General features: G+C 53.9%; 1 protein-coding gene across 1 annotated transcript; it reads right to left on the reverse strand.

Annotated features, from left to right (window-relative positions):
• Positions 1–303: 303 nt before the first annotated feature.
• On the reverse strand, positions 304–19,230 carry PMP22 (peripheral myelin protein 22). The gene is made up of 4 exons (XM_074160240.1): positions 19,138–19,230; positions 17,838–17,928; positions 6,224–6,364; positions 304–1,577 (listed from the first exon to the last, which is right to left on the reverse strand). Exons 1-4 carry the CDS (start codon positions 19,213–19,215, stop codon positions 1,411–1,413), a joined length of 477 nt encoding a protein of 158 aa, XP_074016341.1. The 5' UTR covers positions 19,216–19,230; the 3' UTR covers positions 304–1,410.
• Positions 19,231–20,482: the final 1,252 nt, after the last annotated feature.

A 20,482-nucleotide genomic window follows, 5' to 3' on the forward strand; every position in this document is an offset into this window, starting at 1 on the left:
TTTATTTCATTGCTTCTTAGTCCACACAGTCGGTATAAAATCAGAAAAGCAAAGCAAAAAAAAAAAAAAAAAAAGAACCAAAAAGAACCCCAAAATGAAACAAAAACAACAACAGCAAGGCAGTGTCTGGAGTCCTCAGAGGGCAGCCTGGGGTCTGCGCAGGCGCCCCTTCAATTCATGGCCAGACACGTCACGGACGCACAGACAGAGGACAGACATCTCGCTCCGGCAGCAAAGACCGACAGGGCTGCACCCAGAGCTGTTTCTGTTCCTCTTGACCACGGGGAGGGGGAAAAAAGGAACCTCGGTTATAAATGCTTTATTAAAAATAATAGTAAGAGCAAGTCTAAGTACAAAAGCAGTTATAGCTCATTTATATTACACAGAATTATTTCTCAATTCTAGCTTTGTTGTTTACCTCAAGATTGTTAACTGAATTTCCAGTGAATAAGGTTAAATGGCTAGCAATATAAGGAATGGTAAATAGATAGCACCATTTCATATATCTGATATTCGATTTCATAGATATACTGGGTTTGCTTCTTTCTCATCGGTAGTTTAGCTCCACGGCAAGGATAAAGCACGTTTCACGGTTGGGAGCATCAGTGCACGGCACGGCACAGCACGCACCCCAGCCCCGCCGGCACGGGGGCCGGGAGCACCCCCAGAGCCCACGTCGGATGGCAAGTCAACCTAAGTGATTTAAAAGCCCAAATTCCCAGCGGGTGTGGTGGCGAGGCAAGTGGGACTCAGGCATATAAGTCATTTAGGCACTTGGGGCAATCAAAGCCTTTGCTCCGAAATCCTTCAAACCTTTCGGAAGCGGCTCCCGTCAGATCTGGACATGCACTTCAGTCACCAGGATCACAGCATGTGGCAGGAGTGGGGACCAACCCTCCGGCTGGCGTAAAGGGGCGCAACTCCAGTTTACGCCAGCCTAAAACCAGTCAGAAGTGGGGTTTTCTGATGGTTCGATAAGGGCTGGGATGGGGAAGGAGAGTTCAGGTCAAAGAGGGTTTTGCATGAGAGAAAAAATCACCGCGCTCTTGTTACACTGTTAGGAGTAATAGTTCCTTAGGCACTTGCTTTAGGCTTTAAAACATAGCGCATGGTCAACAAAAGCAAACAATACTATGTACATATATGTAAAAAGTGTTATAAATAGGTTTTTTAAACCATAGATACTATATACATCTTCAATTAACAAGTAACCCTTTGAGTGTTTCCTTTTGGGGTCGGTTGGGTTTGGTTTTGGTGGGAGGGTTTTATTCCTTTTTTTTTTTTTTTCCTTTTTTTTTTTTCTTTGGTTAATTTTCTTTTCCGTTTTCTCGTCTATTTTCCCCCGCCTCCGTCTCCTCCGTGGACGTCATGAGTGCCCTTGTCACACCACGCCACCTCCCGCGGGCGGCATCACTCGCGCTTCCGTAGGATGACGTAGACGATGCCGCTGGCGAGGGCCAGGGGGAAGGCCAGCCACGCCAGGATATAGGCGAAGCCGTAGGAGGTGTTTTCCGAGGCTTGGTGCCAGTCCGTGTGCCTCACTGTGAAGATGGCCGCGCCGCTCATCACGCAGAGCCCTGCCGGGGAAGAGATCGGAAAGGGATTAGCGACGCCATGCGCGGAGCAGTTCCCTGCTGGAAACCCAGAGCTGGAGAGAATAATACCCAATGCCAGCACAGGAAACTGGTTTTATTATTGCCCCCTTGTATGCTGTCTCCTGGAAAACCACGGTGTAATTTTTTGAGGGGTATGATGCTGTGGGCTCTGCCCTGGCTGCAGGTGAGTGGGGATATCTTGGCCAGGCTCTGAGGAAGTGAAGCCAGAGCCCCTGGAGCAAGGAAAGCCAGAGCATTGCCTGGGCTAACCCATCACAGAATGGTTTAGATGGGAAGAGACCTTAAAGATCATCCAGTTCCACCCCCCTGCCCCAGACAGGGACACCTCCCACCAGAACAGGTTGCTCCAAGCCCCCTCCAACCTGGCCTTGAACCCCTCCAGGGATGGGGCAGCCACAGCTTCTCTGGGCAACCTGGGCCAGGGTCTCACCACCCTCACAGCAAAGAATTTCCTCCCGAGATTTCATCTCAATCTCCCCTCTAAACCCATCCCTGAGGCATCAGGCATCCCCCAGCTCTGGACCAGCCCCTCTCCCTTGGGTAGCTTATTTAAACCCCAGATTGTAGCTGGAACCACATAGCAAAGCTGCTGCAAGATCTCAGACACAAACCCTGCTTTTTTCTTTAAAGCACAACATTTTCTTTATCACCTGCCCCCAGGCAAGGACAGCCAGGGGACAAGGATGCTCTGGCCAGGCAGGTTTGTGCCCTACTATCTCCTGTCCTCCTGCAGGGCTGGGAGAGGAGCTCGACTGCAAACCCCACTCTCTGCAAACCCCACTGTGCCCGTGGCTTGTCCCTCATCCCTGGGCTCCCAGCATCAAATGCTTGCCAGCCACGGGCCAGGGCAGGTCCCCCAGGGCTGTCGGACCAGGCCCAGCTCCGGTAGTCAGCATTTTAGCTTTGTTGCAAAAAAAAACAAAAACCCACCCCATCAGCGTTGAGGACTGCCCAGAGCTAACACAAAGCCACCTCTATTTCTGCCCAAAAACAAGCTCTTTCAGTCAATCCCAGCAGTTCTATTATACAGTCGCAGGGCGGTTGTCGGAGCCGAGTTCCAAATCCCCTGCACGGACCTTGGGACCACCTACATTTAACCACCGTGATATTTGAGCTGTAATTCCTCTGGACACTGCTCCTTTGTTCTGGGAAAGTGCAGAAGTGGGAATAGGTCTCGTTAACGCGCCGCTGGTGCAGTTTCCATTCTCTAAGCACGAGAGCCAACTCCCACTGCCCCGGCCCATGCAAAGAGAGCACTGCCATTGTCTGCCGAGGCTGGTGGGACAGAGAACAGGCGAGCGGCCACGCCGGTCACCTACAGACAGCACAAAAAAACCCATACAGCGGCAATTGTCCGCGTGAGGAATTTGGCAAAACGGAGGCGATGGTTTCTGCAGCATCTGCACTGGTTTTGGCCCAGGGAACGCGCTCGGGAAGTGAAGGACAGCTGCATTCAGCTGCAAGCAATGATGCACCGCCACATTTGAGCTTGATTTTGAAGAGTTTTAGTCTTGCTTTGACAGGCCGGGAGGGCAAACACTACCTAAAGTCTGTTCCTGCAGGTCTGTGCATTCTGGCCCTGCAGACGAGCCAGGATGGGTGCTGGTGAGCGCTCGTTCTCGGCTCTTCTCTACAAAATGCTGTGGGATACCACAGAATCTGTGGAAGGCCCAGCCCTCGAGGCCGAGCCTGCCCTCCCACCCCGTGGGGACAGCAGCTCCAGGGTGGGAGGGATGAGAGAAAAGAGATAAAAGTGATGCTGAGGCTGGAGAAAGCGATGGAAAAGTTGGGTCAAACCCCAACAGGCCCAAACCAACGTCTCTCCCGTGCTGGGCTTACACAGCTAGGAGAAGTTACCATTCAAGTGGATGGGATGGACCCACCAAGGATGGAGGGGATCTGTCAAGGACCTTTTGATGCCTTTGTGATGGCTGAAATCCCTTCAGGGCAAATTCAGCTGGACTTTGGGGCATGTTTCCAAGCAGTGTGGAGAAGGTGCTGGGGATGCCTCCTGCCCTGCTACTGCACAACAGATTGACCTTGTGCATCTTCTCTTGCCCTTCCTTCCACTCCCCAGTTCTCCCAAGTCACAGCTAAAGTCGTAGCGGAGACCAGCCCCTGCCCTCCTCCCTGGCTTTCAGGGCACCACTGCCCAGGTCTGCCACCCAACAGCACCCACCAGGGTGTCCCTGGCATCTGCTGGTTCAGGTCCAGCATTGCTGTTGGTCAGGCTCCAAAGCTGGAGACCCTCAGCTTTGCCAAGCTGCATCACCCTGGGTGACAGAGGGCTTCAGGAAGGGCCTTCTCATCCCCCTCCAAGAAGGGGGAGGTCCTCTCCAGCTCTGCTGGAGCTGAGAACAAAGCACTCAAGCAGGTAAGACGACGTCCCTGGCAGACCTGCAGCAGGGCTTTGTGGTGCCAGGGCTCTGCAAGGCATGGATGAACACTTGCAAAGCCTGAAGGCCACAGGAATTTCCTCCGTTGGCTTTAGACAGTGGTGGCCTTCCACAGCAAGCTGCAAAGAGACTACATCAGGTTCATCTCCTTTGACCAGAGCCGCCCACTCCTCCAGGTGGGATCTCCTGCAGTGCTGGCACAGCCATGTCCTGTTTCCTACCAATAACCCTGAAATTTAGGGTCACACAGACCACAGATGCCCTGAGCCCCCTCCTCCAGCCCCGGCCAGGGAGAACAGCAAGAATGGTCACTAATGCCCACCTCCGCATGGTCCATCTGGGCTCAGACCTCTGCCTACGGGTCCCCCATGTCACACTTCTCTCCTTCATAGTTGCTGGGGACGGATTTGACCCATGCCTCAGGCCCAACAAGGATAGAGGCAGTAGTCTATGGCCTGACCCCGCATCCCTGTAGGACACCCAGCACAGCATGGACAGGAGGGTTGCAATCTGATTTTCTCTTCCTCTGAGAACGAGGATTTGCCAGCAACCACTCAGGAGAGAGAAGCCTTCTGCTTCCCAGACCTATTAGACAAGCTCTCAGGCAGGTAATTGCATTATTAATGCCCATTTCCTCTCCTTGTCCCTAATGGGTTTCTGCACATCTATCTTTCCAGAGATGGTGAACTGATATGAACTCACCACCTGCATTACAGCCAGATACACTTATAATAGATTTCATGCCACACTTGTTAATAAAGTTTAACTCTAAACTTTTCCAGGGTTTGCAAAGGCCATTTGCTTAGTGGGTGCTCAGAAACTCTTACCTAAAGTTCAGTGGAAATCAGAGTTTTTCCACTGATTTAGTGGCAGGACCCAGGGTGGCTTTTAGTTTAACTTCTAAAGCTCCAGAAAACAATTAGTTTCCGTCCCAGACAGTCTGCCATAATTTAGCCAGAATCTCGTTGCACAATCTAATTTTTCTAGTCTGAACACTTGAAAATCCTCTCCACCGGTTTCATACGTGGAGAAACAGAAGCGGAGCCAATGGCTTTACAGCATCTATATTTGGCGAACTGCAACGCAGGACACGAACCGCGGTTCATTTCCAGCGCCGAGTTTTTGAAGAGTTAAAAATAGTAGCTGACACTTCAGAGTCAGCTGGCTCAGCCCTCAGCTCTGCTCCAGCGGCCCTTTGCTGATGTGGAAAGCACCAGGCCCCCTTATGGCAAGCTTATAAATAATCATCGGATCCTCTTTGCCAAAAAGGGGATCGTCACTACTTCCCCCCACCCCGCCACCCATTGCGGAAACCTCGCCCACCCTGGCAGAGGTGGATCCCAGAGCCAGCGTGTCCACCCTGGACCCTCGGAGTCCCACCCTGAGCCGTGGGAAGAGTGGATGGAGCTGCAGGGCAACTCGCCCTCGGTCCAACAGCCCCCATGCCGTTTCTGCCCCACCACCCCATCACAGGCACAGCTCTGCCTCTGGCAGGTCTGGCACTGAAACCACCCTGCCTGGGCCAGTGACCTTCTTGAACCTTCCATGATACAAGGGCAGAAGAGCTTGGATGCACAATGTGCCCTCACAGCTGGACCCCATCCCATTCCATCCCTCCCACCTCAGTGTGCAAGACCTCAACAGACCCAAATTATTCAGCCCCCTTTCATAGAATCATAGAATGGTTTGAGTTGGAAGGGACCTTAAAAATCACTGAGTTCCAACCCCCTGCCCTGGGCAGGGACACCTCCCACCAGAACAGGTTGCTCACAGCCCCATCCAACCTGGCCTTGAACCCCTCCAGGGATGGGGCAGCCACAGCTTCCCTGGGCAACCTGGGCCAGGGTCTCACCACCCTCACAGCAAAGAAGTTCTTCCTGAGATCTCACCTATATCTCCCCTCTTTCAGTTTAAAACCGTTTCCCCTCGTCCTATGGCTCCCCTCCCTGATCAAGAGTCCCTTCCCATCTCTCCTGGAGCCCCTTTAGGGACTGGAAGTGGCTCTAAGGTCTTCCCGGAGCCTTCTCTGTCCTCACAGCAGAGGGGCTCCAGCCCTCACAGCATCTTCATCACCCTTTCCCTTCCCTGAGCCATGCAGGAGCCAGCTCGGTGGCCCTCCTGCTTCTGTACCCAAGACCGTGCTCGTTTCCACTTCTCCTCTGCTTGAAAGCCCTTTCCCCACCAGTGACAGTCCCATCAGCCTCCACTTACCGGCAAGGATCTGGAAGACTCCAGTAACGTAGAACCGCCCGCCCTTGGTGAGCGTGAACAGTTGGCAAAAGAACAGGAACAGGGACAAGACGCTGAAGATGATGGAGAGGATCATCATCGCTTGGACCGACTGCAGCCATTCTGGGGAAAGACAGATGGAGAGAAACCTCAGTGTGGGCACCACAGAGCGTGAGCCCTGACCACGGCATCATCCCCCATGGGCCATCCCACGTCCCCCGGCTACTCATTGGCCACATCCAACGCCTCTCCAGCTCCTCAGCACTGGCATGATGCTGCCTGGGCTTTAGGAGGACACCTGCATGGACCAACGTGCTGGGGTAAAATGAATCTCAGGGCCACACGCTTTCACAGGGAGCATTTATTACAAAATACGAGCAGAGATACCAGCCCCGATCCAAATCTTGCAGAAAATCAAGACAAAGCCTCTCCCCCAGCTTCACGTCAGGCCCCAGGAGTTCAGTGGGATTAGAAACACAAAAACCACGTGCAACACGCTGTGAGACACCGAGCCGGCCAAGCTCAGAGGTAAAATAAATAGCGAGTGAAAACACCCTCTTGCCCTTGTGGAGTCAAACCTTTCGGAAAGAGCCTTCCCCAGCTGCCAAGCGCAGCTGCCTCCCAGAGCAGACCAGTTAAACCAGCCCTGGTGTGAGTCACTGCCCAGCTATTTCAGGGCTTTGTGGGTGTGTAACTCCCAGCGTAAAAAAAAAAATAAAAAAAAATATATATATATATAAATAAATAAACAAGCAAAATGCTGCTCCATCCCCTGAGCTGCCGCGGCTTGACAGAGAGAGGCAGTGCCTCACAGCACCAGGACGGGGCTGTGCTCACAAATACCTCCGCCTTTCCCTTTCCTTATAAAGTTTGAGAGCAAAATGAGTATTCGCAGCTTTCCTGAAGGGGTCTTTAAGGATGCAGCATTGATTAATTCACCACAAAAGCCAGGCAGGACTCGGTATAGGTAAACTGAGGCACAAACCACCCAGGCAGAAAAATCATGCTTTGGGCTGGATCCTCAGACAGGGCAGGATTAGGCAGCACTGAAGTCTCGGTCCCAGCCCCATGTTCCTGCCACAGTTTTACTGCCACCAGCTTCGTTCCCCTGGCTGCAAGAAACGGGCTGAGGCAAATAGCTGAAACTGAGCAAAACTTCCAAATAAAGCTACGCTTCTGCTGAGAAACCTGCAGCAAATGAGGCCGTTTGGGAGTGCCCGGAGCAGCGTCTGCTCCCAGAAAAGCGATCGCTCTTCCTCGCCAAAGCCTCGCAAGGTGCATTCCTGGAGGTGAGAGCGGGATTTGAACAGCAAAGTGAGGTACAGCCCTCAGCCAGGATGGTGGTGATGATCCACGCCTGAGCCCTTCCGGGAATTCCATGCCTGCAGGGAATATCCTGTGGAATTCAGTAATATTTGGCGTGTTTGACTTTGGACCATCAATTCTACCTCGTAACTTTGCATCTTGCCTTGGGATGTTCATGCAATGGAGCCACTTCAGGCCCTGCTCACCAAAGCGGCCTGAAAGCACCCAGAGCGGCCTCTGCTCGTTGCAGACATAGAACCATAGAATCATCGGCTTTGGAAGGGACTTTTAAGATCACCAAGTCCAACCATCAACCCAACACTGACAAAACCACCACTAACCCACGTCCCTCAGCACCACGTCTGCCCGGCTTTTAAATCCCTCCAGGGATGGTGACTCCACCACTGCCCTGGGCAGCCTGTTCCAAGGCTTGACAACCCTTTCTGTGAAGAAATGTTTCCTATTTCCAATCTAAAACTCCCCTGGTGCAACTGGAGGCCATTTCCTTGGGAGAAGAGACCGACCCCCCCTGGCTACACCCTCCTTTCAGGGAGCTGGAGAGAGCGAGAAGGTCTCCCCTCAGCCTCCATTTCTCCAGGCTGAACACCCCCAGCTCCCTCAGCCGCTCCTCACAAGACTTGTGCTCCAGACCCCTCACCAGCTCCGTTGCCCATCTCTGGACACGCTCCAGCTCCTCAATGTCTTTCCTGGTGTGAGGGGCCCAAAACTGGACACAGAACTCCAGGTGGGGCCTCACCAGTGCCCAGTACAGGGGCATGATAGCTTTTTCCTTTCCCTCCTTTTCATGCTTCCAGTGCCAGACTCCTCCACAGCATTAACAAGCCCAGCCAAAGAGTTGCTGTACTTCACCCATTCCAGTGCCACCAGGTCTACATCCACATCCACCAGTTGCTGCCATTCCTTAGGGAGAAGTAGCTATCCCTGCTATCACTTCCAGGAAACCCCAGTCTGGCTTCCACACTGACCTCCACACAACATGTCCCATGTATTTCATCTATCATCTCAGCTGCCCAGGCAGGGAAACTCCCTGCCCCGACCACACTTGAACCCTTCAGCTCTGGCCACGCTAAACCAGTGGGCAACAGAGGGGATGAGGCAGCTCAAATGCTGTGAAAAATCAAGCCATAAATCATTGCTCATATGGGGACAGAGAAATATGGTTTGAAGACATCCAGCTGCTGAACTGAAATCTCCTTCCACCCTTTAGCACTTCCCATCCCAGCTCTGGGAATCTGAGCTCTCATCTCCCCCTCTCCCGAGCCCTAAAGCTGGGTCCAGCTCCATGCACCGGCTGAGCCAAAGCCTGCCCAGCCCCAAGCCCTGCCATTTGGTCCAGGACCTGGAAAACCAAGTCTTTTGTGATTTCAAAGGCCATGGGATCCGGCCCGGAGAGGAGCCCTTTCTGCTCGGAGGTGGATGCTCCAACTGCCGGTTATTTTAGGAGAAGGCTGTCTAGACGGAAAGCTGAGCCAAGCTGCCCTTTTAATTGCATCCGCCTCCCCGTGCCTCTTTTTTGGTTCTGAATGTGAATCATTTATATAGGTTTTTTCCAAATCCCATTGTAATAAAGAGCCATGTCAGAGGAATATAAAGGCAGGCACTGGGGGGGGGGGGGGGGGGGGGAAGAGCCCACCGTGGCCGGAGGGGTTTGGGCAGCCAGCCCTTCTGCAGCCAGGGAGCAGCAGTCACATGAGTTCACGAACAGGGAAATCAAGCAACACTCCCACAGACCAGAGCTGTGGGCCCGCTCACATCCAGCCCTTTGCTGGCTTTTATTGGCTTCCTTTGTAAAAACAAGGGGAAGAATCCCCAGCTCATGACTCACAGACCCACAGGCGCGAGCTCTACGCTCCCATTAAACCCAAGCCCAGCTGCCCACAGACTTCAGCTCTATTAGGCCGGCTAATTGCCTTTAATTCACTTGAAAACACCGCTCTAACTGCGGATAGGACTGCTACCTCCTCACCTCCATATGCTTTTACCTCCTTTGCTCTTAGCGCTGGATCCTGCCTACAGCCTTTTAAAAATAAAGCGAGTTTGCCACAGGGAGGTCCGGGCCCCGCGAGTGGAATGGGGGGGCTGTCAGCGCTGTTTACTCCAGGCTGTTATTTGTGGTTTCCCCTGGGCAGCGAGTCGGTTATTCCATTTTTCTGCTGCATCTCTTCAGCTCCGTGTTTATATCTTTGTTCTTCGGGAGGAGGAAGAAAAGGAAACCGAGTGGAAAGGACAGATAACACCCTGCCCGCCGCCTCCGGAGAGGACCCATCGGGAGCCTTGTTAGAGCCCTTCCAGGTCATCGGAAATGAAGTAAGAAGTTGGTTTTTTTTACAAGACAAATTTGAAAATTTCCCTGAGCTCTGCAAGCCCTGGTGTGCTCACACCACCAGTTATAACAGCAGGGAGAAGACCTCACCCCTGGGATTCTGAAGACCTCATTTCGTTGCCCTGAAGACTAACATGAATAAAAGAAACCCAGGGCAGAAACCGAAACTAGGAGCAGAAATTGAAACCTAGAGCAGAAATTGCAGCTGAACCACCCACCCCCCCCCCCCAAGAAAGACAGCAGCTACCCCAACTCCTTCCAGCCGAGCCTCAGCCCTGCTCGCAGGGAGGTTTTATACCTGGAAAAGGGGTGCAGCTGAGCAGGATGGATGGGGTTGGCAGAAACATGCCCTTGGCCAGGAGCAGAGGGCCTTAAAGGACAAGCAATGGCTCCCCAGGGTTTAATTCACTGCTCTGTCAGAGACACCCCAATCCTCTTTTGACCCAGCCAAGGAGAAAGAATAAAATGCAAACTGGAAAGAAACGTATCTGAGCAAATCGGCTTAAAGACTGGCTGTAAGACATCACTAAATTAGTGCCATGCATTACAAACACCGTTGTGCTGTGACCTGCAGATGATGGTAACACCTTGCACAACTAGTTTTCCCTTTGCAAACTGCATATGGACTGTACACTTTAAAAGCAACCACTTTTCGGGAAGAACAATTCCACTACGGAGGTAACTGTAGCGTATAGTACATACAAAAGCAGAGGGAGGGGAAATTCATGACCACATCTGCATGGTAAAACCTGCTCCTTCAGCGCCACACGCTAAATATCAGCAGGGGCAGAAACAGCTCATGCATCCACGGGCACAAACGTGCCAGCCCAGGTCTGCCAGGAAAAGATGTGTTTTCCAAGCAGAGTTTTTCCAAAGAGACTCTCAGGCTTCAAGGTCTGAGCAAGAACCTGGACCCAACTTGCATCCTCACCAAAGAAGAGGCCAGGTCACATCACAAGCGCTGGGGCTTGCAAAGGTTCAATATTCAAATACTGCTTAAGAGGGTTGAAAAAGGGTGAACTGAAGAAGCAGAAATCCTAGCTCAACTGCATCATTCTTCTGGGGCTGAACTTCAGACCGCTGCCCCATGGCAACTCGCTGTGGCAACCCCGAAAGGCAAAAAGGCTCCATACCTGAGCAGCACAGACACCCCCGTCACCCCCACAGCTCAAAGTCAACAGCTCTGCTGTTGAGGACAACAGCATCACGGCTCATCAACTGCATCCAGCGGAGCCGCTAAGCTCTCCCAGGGTAAAAGCAGCTCCATGACATTCCAACTTTCTTCTGCTTCGGCCTCAGACCTCCCACCAGCATGAGGTCAAACCTTCCCTGGCCACGTTCTGGGCTGCTGGACCCTCAAGCTGGGAAAAGCAGGTTTTTCACCCAACAGTTGGTCCTTTCCTGTCCTCCTATGTCCACTCCCTGGGGAGGACCACAGGGTGCTGGATGGAGGTATTACTGGAAATCCCACCAGAAAAAGGGGATTTTAAAGAGCTCCCGAGGTATTTGTAAAGGCCAGAGGGAAACACCAGGGCTGCAGGGAGGCAGTGAAGGAACACAGTGCTATAACTGCTGCCCAAGACTTCCTGGTCCTCTTCTGTAGCTCCCTTCAGAAGGAGATGAAGCCCTCAAATCCCTCTTTTCTCTTCTTGTCCTCTTTTCCTCTCAGCTGTCCTCCCTTTTGCCTTCTTCTCCAAGCTCCATCCAGGAAGCCCCTGAGGCCAGGAGGTCCATAGCTCTCCAGAGCTGCCACATTCAAACATGAGCAGTTTTTGGAGCATGGCCTGTCCTCTGTATCTCTGTGGTTCAGCCATGAGGTCACGGCAGCTGTCCCATTGACCATCCCGCAGAGGGAACCTTTGACGCTGCTGAGGCAGCAGAAAGCCGCTGGAACCTTCCAACACTTTCCAACAGCTCCACGATGCCCAAGCTGGCTCCTCTCCAAGATCCTCAGCATGGTGGCTCTGACCTCCTTCTGGCTTGTGTGTGAGAGCGAGCCGAGGTGGTAGATACATCATTTCAGGTCCTCCAAAGGTATCAACTCCCACGGATTTCCAGCCCAGGCAGCAGGAGCAGGGATGGGGAGCGGTGGTGCCCGGACCCACGCTGCTGGGGTGCACACTCAGCCTGTGGCTGCGGGGACACCCAAGAGTCTCGTCGAGGCAAAAAAAATGTTGGGTTTAGGGTTTTGCAGCATTGCACTCTACAGTGGACTCTTCCACCTATTCTTCTGGTTTTTGCTTGCCCACATGTTGCCTTCTTCCTCCCTTTTGCTCCTCTTCTGTGAGCCAAGGCCCCCACCCAGCAGGGAAGGTTGACGGCCCCCCTTTTACGCAGAAATAGCGGAGCCAAAGAGCTCTGGGGCAGCTGAGAAAAAAAAAAAACCAGCACTGGCTCCCTGCCTCTCCTTATCAGATCCTCTTTGTAAGGAGAACAAGCAACAATAAAAACCTGGTTTTAAACAGAGGAAATCCCTTTCATACAACAGGCAACATGGTTATGGCAGAAACTGTTCTGAAATACAAAATATTCTCCTGGAATACCCCACGGTTTAGTTTAGACAACTAAGGGGCAAGCTACAGTCACCCATGAGCTGGCAGAGAGGGGTTCAACCCTGCCCGCGCTAATGACAAAGCGGGTGCCCCCGACCCACAAACTGCTGAGGTTAAAAGCTGGCTCTTTGCTCCTCTGCTCCAAACTGCAAAGACCCCAAAGGACCAGAAATGTCCCCAAATCAAGGTATCCGAACATGTGGTCCATGAGCTGAATGGGGCCAGCTGATGGCTAGAACCTCAAGTACAAAGGCCATGGGCTATCACACAAACGAGCTACACTATTTACTACACGGCTTCATTAGAACAGATTCTGCATCCTTAAATATGGGTAATTTCTTGTGAGTTCGCAGCTGCCCAGCAGAAATAAAGCAAAAAGCTCGCAAAGCAAGACAGCACAGCCTAAGGGCAGAAGGTAACTTCAGCACTCAATAAAAAGCTGACGTCATGTTTTAAATCTTTGACTCTTTAAATCTTTGAACTTCTAATTGGCAGGGGTGACCGGACTGTCGCCTCCATCCCACCCTCCTGCTTCAGGAAGCGTCCCCTCACCAGTGACAAATCCTCCACGTCTTGATCCAGTTGGTGCGATCTGGGTCCTTCCAGTGGGCTGGAGGGGAATTTGCCCCCATCTCTTTTTGTTCAGATATTTTATATCACTATCAATAATGGAATTAGACATTGAGAAGTAATTTTCCTCGGTGCAAGGCTTCAATGAAGCCTTCTGACATCGTTTTCAGCCACAAAGAGGATTACAGCAGGTTAAATGGCACCTCCATCACTTCACACCTTTTCTACATGATGTGAGTCCAGCATTGCTGGAAAAAAAGAGTTTGAAAGAATAAGAGCAACAAAGCCACTCTGAGGGGCTGACAGCAAAAGCAATGGGTTCAGAGGTTTAGTTACACGTTTTAAAGTGGAGAAGCAGCAGCGTAATTCCTCCTGGGAACAGCTGATGGGTCAGGGCACAGATACCCCAGCTTTATGCCAGGGATGAAGATCTTTCCTGCCTCTTCCAGTGCAAAGAAAATGCATTTCAAGCACCAGCAGTGCTGCTCAGCGTCCTGTCTGCCAGAGCAAAGGGGCAGGAAGGTCAGGATGCAGAGGGGAGGTCAGGATGCAGAAGAGCTGGGCAATGCCCCAGTGCGTGGCAGCGCCTGCCCCATCGATGGGAGCTCCATCCCTGCCCACCCAGGTGGTCCAGGGCAGAGCTCTGCTCTGGGGGACCCACCCGGGCTCTGCTTGCGGCCATCACATCAGCAAATCATCAGCATCATACAGCTCACGGCACCTGGCAACCATGCAGATTGGCAGCCTGTGCATTTCCCAGGGTTTGGGGTTTTTTCATTTCCCTTTCAAAAAGCCAAAAAACACCAGCCGGTCTCTGAACAAGCCAGTCATACAAAAGCCACAGAGCAGTGACAGGAGGAACTGTAAGAAGACAACAGGAAAAAACCTCTCTTGTCATTACAGAATGATGTAGGGATCTCCACGGAGGTCCCCATTCCACTGGGCGTTCCCACCAAAATCAGAGGAAGAGCAGTAGAAAGCATCAGAAAGACAAAACAATCTTCTTGCCTGCTCAAAACAATTCAGTTGTGGAGAAAAAAAGGCCATTTTCGGAGGAAAAAAATAAATCACTATCTGGAAATTTGGGGTGGAATCTACTTAAGGGCACTCGAGCGGCCCAGGTCTGGCCGTGCGCCCCGTGACCGCACAGCTGGGGGCTGGCGGGCGGCTGTGCCGACGCACAATTCTGGGATTCAGAGCCGAATTCTTGAGATAAGTCTTTTCCAGGAATGTCTGACAGTGCAAACGAAGCGAAGATTGCAACATTTTTTCCATAGTTCTCGGCCTCTTGAAAAAAAAAAAGTCATTATCTAACAAGCAAACGCAGAAATCAAAGCAACAAGCAGGCAGTTGTAAAAGGCGAAGGAGTGGGCATCTGCCCCCGCCCCGGCGTTTCCTCCTCCCTCCCCGCGCTGGATCCCATCAGCACCACTCAGCCCTTGCACACGAAGGGGGTTCAAGCCCTGCCAAGAGGAATTTGGGAGGTGGGACCTCAGCTTCCATCCTGTGCTGATGCCCCGGGGAGCCACTGTCTGACAGTCCTGTGGTCAACCCTTGGGTTGTTTTGCTGTGTGTTCCATCCCTAGGGATAATCTGTAGGGTTAGGAGCACAGTCCCAAACCTGCCCCAGTGTTAAACGCAAGGAAATCATAGAATGGTTTGGGTTGGAAGGGATCTTTAAACAGTTCCAAACCCCTTGCCCCAGACATGGACACCTCCCACCAGAACAGGTCACTCAAAGCCCCATCCAACCTGGCCTTGAACCCCTCCAGGGATGGGGCAGCCACAGCTTCTCTGGGCAACCTGGGCCAGGGTCTCACCACCCTCACAGCAAAGAATTTCCTCCTAATCTTGCTGGCACCTGGTTTTAGCAAGCTCAGCTTCTCATTTGCACTCACATAACGGTCACCGGAACAAAAAGGTCCCTGTGTGGCCGGACAGCGCGTGAGAGGAGGCTCATCCACCCTCACCGTGCTGAGACCGAGGGGAGCATCACAGCACAACAAACCCCCCGAAGCCCCCACTCACGCTGAACACATGAGATCCTACCTAATTCCACATATTCCAAGCGCCGAGTACCACTCCTGTTCAAAAAGAGAGGAAGAACTAACTGCACTACAGCGGCCACTGCCAGGGCCAGAAGAAAAACTGCCTCTACATAAAGACCACATTCTGCCAAAAATTCCCGAGCGAGGATTTCTTGCTCTTAGCCCCAGAGCAGACCTTGGCACTCGGCGATTAACCGTTAAGTACCGTCCTTGGCACAGGCACAGAGAAACAAACTCTTACGGCTTTCTACAGCCCAGCGCGGCACGCACAGCCTGTGTTTGGAAAGAGATTTAAATGAGAACGGTTTGTGGTATTTGGTATAGGATCTTTCGTATTTTTGAAAGTAAGCATATTCCTTGCACAGGGAGTTCGAGGAGCGTTAACAAGGAGCAGGCAGGGGACGAGGGTGAGCCTCAGAGCTGGCCCTGCCACAGCATCCTTGCCCCGAGTCCCCGTTATCGCTCCGAATCGTGGCCGACCACGCATCCCCCAGCAGCGCAGGGGCTTGGAGATGGGAAGTGGGGAGGGAGGGTGCGGGATCCACTGGAAAGGATGTTGCGTGGTATTTTTATTCCATTTTTACTAACAGATTTTAAAAGTCTTGTGTAAACCCAGGAAACATCTTCTGATTTTGTGTTCTTACAGCACCAGAGAGCCCTGGATCCCACATCCAGGGTCCCACCAGATGAAGACTGGTCCTCAGCTGCACTGTTCTCGCAGCCCTGCTGCACTGTGGATGGGGCAGGAGCTTTTGCCCAAGCAAAACCTCCGTTTCCTGATGCCAGAGAGGAGCCTTCATACCAATAAGAGAGCCCTTCAAGACTCAAGCACAAGGCACCTCCACTCAAAGAGCTGCCACTGGGGCGCCTTATCAACCCAACTCAGCTGCTTGATGGCATTTTTAGCAGGGCCATCTTGTCCTTTAGGGCCATCTTGCCCCTTTAATGATAAAAATTCATCACTGAAAGAAGCCAGAGGAAGCCTCTCTTCGAGCAGCTTCTGGGAACAGGGCAATACAGACTCACAACACCCAGCAGGACAGTCAGATGTGGAGGAAACCATCCCAACCACAGTTTGGACAAGCCCCTCTCAACACTGACAACTCCCTGACAGGCAGCATCCTGCAAACATCCAGAAAAAAGCAATGCAGGTTTGAAAAGCAAAAGATTTGGGGAGGCTTTGTAGCTTTGGGACTCCGGGGGGGAAGGGGGGTGCAATCGCTGCCTTTTATTTGAAAGCGCAAGGTCAGCAGTTTTAGAGCACGCATGAATGGCTGTGAAGCAGCCTGCCTACGCTGCAGCCAGCCAACTGCTGATGAAGGCCATGGCTCCAGAAGGCTCCTGGGCTGGGCTGGGGTCCAGGCGCTTCCCGGCTGGCCTGGACACCACCAGGCGTCAGCAGAGACCCGCAGCGGTGGCTTCACTCCCAGAGAAACCAGAGCCTGGGCCCCTCAGGGCCAGGGGAAGAGAAGAGGGAGAGTGAGCATCAGCATCCACCTCCCCACGTGGGGAACCCAAGAGAGTTTTGCTCCCAGTGGGCTGGAGATGAGGGTAACCTGGATCTCCAGAAACCTCTGACAGTCTCCCATCACCACCCTTGGAAAGCATTCGGTGCTCTCCACCACAACTGTTCCTGCCTGCCCAAGACCATGTGGCATCGGTTTGCTCCTGCGCCAGGACCATGTTTCCAGCATAGCGTGACATCGGTACGATTCACAACTGGTTTCACTGGTGGTTCCACTGGGAAAAATCTATTTCCAGGGGAAAGCAAAACCCAGGCTATCTGAAAGCAAACACTGGACACAGCACCACTGGCATTAGCCCTGTCTTCTGGGGAAACTGAGGCACAGGCTCGCCTGACTCCCTGAGCACAGATCTTGTGTTCCTGGTACCACTCGGTGCCCTGGAAACTCGGCATCACAGCATCTCAGCAAGCGCTCCTCCCCTGCTGACCTCGGCAAACAGCTGGCTGGGTGACATCACCCAGCGTGACATCACCCAGCGTGTCATCACCCAGCGTGACGTCAGCCTTGCCCCAGCCCAGTCCAGAGGTGGCTGTTCAGCCACTCCAGATGTGCAGGTGCCACGGTGGCCACTTCAGCGGCGGGATGAGGCAGGGCCTGAGGGCTCCGCACATCCCACCCATGGTGCTCGGTGGGGAACCACAGGGTGAGGAATGTGCCCAAAAACTCAGCCTGTCACAGCAGCAAAAAGCAGGGAAACTTTCTAGATAGGGGGCAGGGTGTCCTCCAGAGACAGGCTGTCCCTGGTGCACCACGTGCATCTTTAAGACACTTTAAAACAGGCAAGAGGGAGGTGTGACAAAAAAAAAATAATAATCAATGGGTACCCAGTGAGCCCTTCTCCAAGGAGTCTCACATTCTTATAATCCAAGTGTAATCAAAACAGGCTAATAACAAGAGACTACCAAAAAGAACGCGAGCCGGCCACCTCTGCCGTGGCTGAGCATGCTGCCAGGAGCCACCCCACAGGTGGAGGGCAGAGGAATGGGCACTGGGTCTGGTACCCACGCTAAGCCCCATCACGGCTTCAGGGACTGGTAAGGCTGCGGGGGAGCCATCTCCCCACCAGGATCATGGTGGAACCCTGCCCCTCCAGAGACAGGAGGTGAGGGGAAGGGCTGGGAGGGAATAATTTCAGGGCGGGGGGTGAAAGGAAAAGCAAGAGGGAATCACAAATAACCCACACAGGCAAATCCCCCTTGATTTCATAAATCTGGGGAGTAGAATAAAAGCAATAGCCCTGCTGGGACTCACCGTTCGTGGACGATGTCAGGCAGTGGAAGACATTACCAGAGGTGCAGTTCTGCCAGAGGTCCGCCGTGTGCCCGCCGTTCACCAGCCATTGCTGCAAAGAGACACAGCCCCATAAGCAATGCCCTGGCAGGAGGGGGCAGGCAACCATGTGCCCCCCCCGGGCATCCAGCAGCCCCAGTGCACACCGGCACGCGTGTGCCCGGCCGGGTGCTCCCAGGCACGTGCTTTTTCTTTAGGAAAAAAAAAAAAAGGGGGGTTAGAAAGGAAATAGTGATATTTGCTTTTAGCCGCTTTCACCTCAACGGCAGAAAAACAGAAGCTCTTTATTCTCTTTAAACATGGACCGAGTCCCGCGGGGGACGCGCGCTTCCCTCCCCTCTACCGTCCTTGCCCAGCGCCTGGCCGGGCTATTTGAATGTTTCCACGTGATTTCTAACGACTCGGAAGAATTTTTTTTTAACATCATCTACTACTATTACCACCCAAAAAAAGGAGAAAAAAAAAAAAAAAAAAAAAAGGGAAAGAAGAACCTGGTGAAGCAAGCCTGGAACTCACCAGCTCCACAGAACCGCTGCCTTAAAACAAAGTCAAACCTCTCCCAAAGTAGCTGACGTGTTAACTGGGCTCCAGACCGAGAACGGTGCTGGGAACTCTCTGTGCAGCATCCAACCCTCAATCTTCCCACTGCCTGCAAAGCTTAAGCTTTGAAAATCGCCAGGAGGAGCCCATCTGGCCGAGGAGAGGGAGGCTGTGCGTAACTCACAGCCCCGAAAGAGCAGAGCTGGAGAGCAAAACTGGTGGTGCTGAGGAGCCAGTCCCCAAACCAGTCCCGTTTCAAGGGGTTTTGCTCAGACTGGCTGTACTGGTCCTGCGGGCTGAAGCCCGTTAGCAGGTGGAGCTCCTTTACGAAAGGGGAGTGCAGCTTCACCCCCACCGAAAGTAATTTGGGTACTCTGAGGCTGTTCCGTGATGTGACATGGGGACGATGAGGAGACCCCCTCCTCTGTGCCGATGGGGATGCCCTGAGCACCCGCTGCTGCACACAACAAAGTGACCCTCCCCACCTCCCCCCCCCCCCCCCCATTACACCTGACAGCACAAACACAGAACGACGCTCCAAAATTCCAGTGTTAGTAATAAGACCAGCAATCGGCAAGTAATATTTCCTGCCAAAATCCAGGCTGGAAAATAAACCAAAAATAAGAATAACACAGTCTGGTCTTGCCATACCATATACCCCCCCCGTTGGCCGCTCCCTGCCTCGCTGGTACCCCGGTGCCGGAGGAAAGTCCGTACTTACGCTAACGATGGTGGAGACGAAGAGGAGCACCAGCACGGTGACGTGGAGCACGATGATCCCCAGCAGCAAAAGCAGCATCTTGGCGGTTGGAGGGCAGAACTGGAGAGGCAGAGGGATGCTGCTGAGTGTGTATGATGTGTGTGTCTCTCTGTCTGTGTGTCCGTGTGAAGCCCGGCCCCGAGGGCAGCGGGGAGGGTTCCGAGGGATGCTCGGGCAGCGCCCAGGGAGGGAGGGGTCCAAGCCCTCTGCCCAGACCCACTCCCGGATACCCCCGGGGGGGGTCCTCCGAGCCCTTTCCCCAAGCCAGCCCACTGAGGGGGCTTCCTCGGACCCCTCCCCTGGGGACCGTCGAGGGGGGCTTCCCCGAGGGGCTCCCCCAGCCCCTCTCCTCCGAGGGGGGAGCTCCGATCCTCCTCCCCGAGGGCAGTGTGCTCCTCGGCACCCCCGGAAGGGGGGGAGTGTCTTTCATCTCACCCAAGGGGCTACCCTGGCCCTCCTCCGCCGGGATGGAGGGTCCCCTGCCCACCTACCCATGGGGCCACCGGGGGGGATTCTGTCGGCCCCTCTCACCAGGGGAGGCTTTTCCTGGCCCATCTTCCCTGGCGACCCCCGCGGAGGGCGGGGGGGCGTCTATCTCGGCACATCTTCCCCGACAGGGTAACCCCTGTCCTTCTTCTCCGGGGGTGTCACCTCGGCCCATTTCCCCCCCCCCTTTCCCTCCCGGCACCCCCAGCAGGGGCTCTCATTACCCTTTCCGCCACTGGGTGGGGGGGGAGCTTTCTCCAGCCCCTCTCCCCTGGGGACCCGCGGAGAAGCAGGGAGAGGTTGCCCTGACCCCTCTTCCTAGAAGACCCCCGAATGGGGGTTTCTCCTCGGACCATCTCCCCCCGGCACCCTCAGCAGGGGCTCTCATTGCCCCTCTCCCCCCGGGAAGGGGTGTGTGTGTGTGTGTGTGTGTGTGCTTTCCCCAGCCCATCTCCCCGCAGAGAAGCAGGGAGGGGCTGCCCTGACCCCTCTCCCTAGAGGACCCCCGAAGGAGGGGGGGGGGGGGACACACAGGGGTGCGCTCCCCCGCTCTCCCTCCCCTATGGACCCCCGGAGGGTCCCTCCAGCCCCTCTCTCCGTCGGGAGAGCCCTTCCCCTCCCCGGGGGAGCCGGCAACAGCCGCCCCCCCGCCGCCCCCCTCCCCAGCGGGGCCGGGGGAGCGGGCCGGGCCGGTCCGTACTCACGTCGCGGCGGAGCCGAGGGGCGCGGGGCGGCGGCAGCGGAGCGGAGCGGGCGGCGGCGCTGACAAGTTTCCCCTTTAACCGGGGCCACCGCCCCGCTGGCGTCTGCGGGACAGGGA

The sequence above is a fragment of the Numenius arquata genome, chromosome 17 (genome assembly GCF_964106895.1).
Source record: "Numenius arquata chromosome 17, bNumArq3.hap1.1, whole genome shotgun sequence".
NCBI classification, from domain to species: Eukaryota; Metazoa; Chordata; class Aves; order Charadriiformes; family Scolopacidae; genus Numenius; species Numenius arquata.

Coding starts and splice junctions, on each gene's coding strand:
- PMP22 (XM_074160240.1), bottom strand. CDS start 19,215: ATGCTGCTTTTGCTGCTGGGGATCATCGTGCTCCACGTCACCGTGCTG. Junction 17,929..19,137: donor TCGTCTCCACCATCGTTAGC/GTAAGTACGGAC, acceptor GTCTCTTTGCAG/CAATGGCTGGTGAACGGCGG. Junction 6,365..17,837: donor CCTGACATCGTCCACGAACG/GTGAGTCCCAGC, acceptor GTCTTTCCCCAG/AATGGCTGCAGTCGGTCCAA.